The sequence below is a fragment of the Orycteropus afer genome, unplaced genomic scaffold, assembly GCF_000298275.1.
Source record: "Orycteropus afer afer isolate SDZICR_OR568_19922 unplaced genomic scaffold, OryAfe1.0 scaffold00224, whole genome shotgun sequence".
Taxonomy (NCBI): Eukaryota; Metazoa; Chordata; class Mammalia; order Tubulidentata; family Orycteropodidae; genus Orycteropus; species Orycteropus afer.
Genome location: NW_006921811.1, coordinates 3,187,012 through 3,189,041, shown reverse-complemented (window position 1 = coordinate 3,189,041; position 2,030 = coordinate 3,187,012). Strand labels below are relative to the sequence as shown.

Genomic DNA, 2,030 nt, shown 5'->3' with positions numbered 1-2,030 from the left:
AAATGCTGTCCTTCTGATGTCTCATGGTAGATTGATCCAAGTGGTGCATCCGGCTAGGGTAGGTGGGTGTACCTCCCTAGGGTAGGTGCTCTGCTTGTAGACCTTTCCACTATTTGCCTGAGAGCTAACCTATGGAAGTGAGTACAGTACCAGGCCCAAAGGATCATGTGGGGCCATAGTCCCAGGGTTCTACCAGTCTCTAACTGACCAGTAACTCTGGGCATTTTCATGTTTTTGATTTTTGTTCCCCTTTTTCCCTCCCGCTCTATCCAGGATCTCCAATTTTAATCCCTTTCCAAGTGGTTGGGATTGGTAGTTGGGCATAATCTAGTTCTTCTGGTCTCAGGGTCATGAACACTGAGGTTTCCATGGTCCATCATACCCTTGGACTAACTGTTTCCAAATGCTGACCACCTCACTCTTCCTCAAACACATCAAGCACACACTGGCCTCTGGGCTGTTGCATTATTCTTTCTGCCAGGAACTCAGTTCCTCAGATATTTGCTTGGTTCTTGTTCAGTTCTCTGGTTATATATTTCCTCCTCTGAGTGGTCTTCTCTGACTGGCCTATCTAAAATAGCTGTCACTACCCCCTACCCTGCTTGGTTTTCTTCTTAGGACTTGCCACTACCTATCTTATGTATCTAATTATGTATCTGTCCACCTGACTAGAAAGTCAACCCTCCGAGGGTAAGAACTTGGGTGCCTTTTTCACCATTTTGCCCCCAATATATAGAAGAATGCCTAGCAGACTTACTGGTCTCATAGAGACTGGTCAACTCTCCAAAGTTGTGGCCCTTGGTCACCCTTCAAGCCTGAAACTAAACTCACTCCTATGGCTCAACTTCCAGGAAAGCAAAAATAGGCCTATAAGATAAATAATCACACTGGAAAGATATAGATGTCTTAGAGCAATAGGTCATACAAGACAAAAAGAGCAGCATTTGCTCAGAAGGCAGGAAGGAATAGGAAAGAAGGATGAATGGAAATGAAAAACACAGGGAGGAAGTAAAAAGAGTACTGTTATATTGTGAGGACTGCTCTGTAATCTTTCACTCAAATCACAATACAAAGTTAAAATAATAGCAATAATGCCTAGCAGAGCAGCATTTGTAAACGTTTGGTGAATAATGGAAGAATGAGTGATTCAGAGGCCCAGACATGAAGCACAACTCTTGCAAAAGCTCCTTGGAAATCACAGATGACTTTGAAACAAGAATTTTATGATGAACATTGACAAAGTAGAGAGCATTGCATGCTGAAGACCATCCAACTCTTTGGGGTGGACTTGGGTCCAGCCCAGCCAATCACTATTTCTCAGTCAAGGGGCTGGAGAATTCTAAGTGGGGTGATTCATCTCATGGGCTGTCCCACTTTATACAGGGTAGCATTCATGGTCTCAACCAACTAATTGCCCGCAGGGAGCCTCAATCTTTACAACAACACAAACACCCCTTGCATTTCCTTCTTCTTCCAATGAAGACTCACCTCCATCCACACCCATGATGAAGCGACCCACGATGAGCATTTCAAAGGCTCCTGCCTTCTCAGAACAGGCCATCAGCAATGCAGCAGAAATCGCAAACCCATTGTTGATCAGCAAAGTGTACTTCCTGGGAAAGAAGAAGGGGTTTGATGAGGACACTCACTGTAAAATGAGTCACTGGCCTGTCCGTCTCAGAAGCTGAGGTCAGGCCCTTCAGCAGGATCAGCAGAGTGATAGTAGGCTCAGTAGAAAGATTATTGGCCTAGGGGTCAGGAGTGTGGGTTTCAATCCCCTAGCTGTCACCTTCTGGTAATATGACCTTGAGCAAGGCAAGGCAGGTCCTCCCTCTATTGGAGCTGACCAGTGCTTTTCCAAAGGCACTGTCAACCTTTTGATGTACTAGGAATGCCCTGAAACAGTATTTTATTTCCTCGACTCTAACATCGTCCCTTAACTTTTCTGAAACCAAGATACATCTTACAAATTCATAAGTTTTAACCAAGAGAACTTAATGTAGCTGTTTTAACTGAAAGAATTTAATATA

The 2,030-nt window shown here is 44.1% G+C and overlaps 1 protein-coding gene across 1 annotated transcript in view; it reads right to left on the bottom strand.

Annotated features, from left to right (window-relative positions):
• Window positions 1-2,030, bottom strand: part of SLC2A9 (solute carrier family 2 member 9) — a 352,889-nt gene that overhangs the window by 273,434 nt on the left and 77,425 nt on the right. Inside the window, 1 exon segment of the mRNA XM_042782036.1 lies at window positions 1,489-1,613. Within this exon segment, the coding sequence (XP_042637970.1) occupies window positions 1,489-1,613 (125 nt within the window).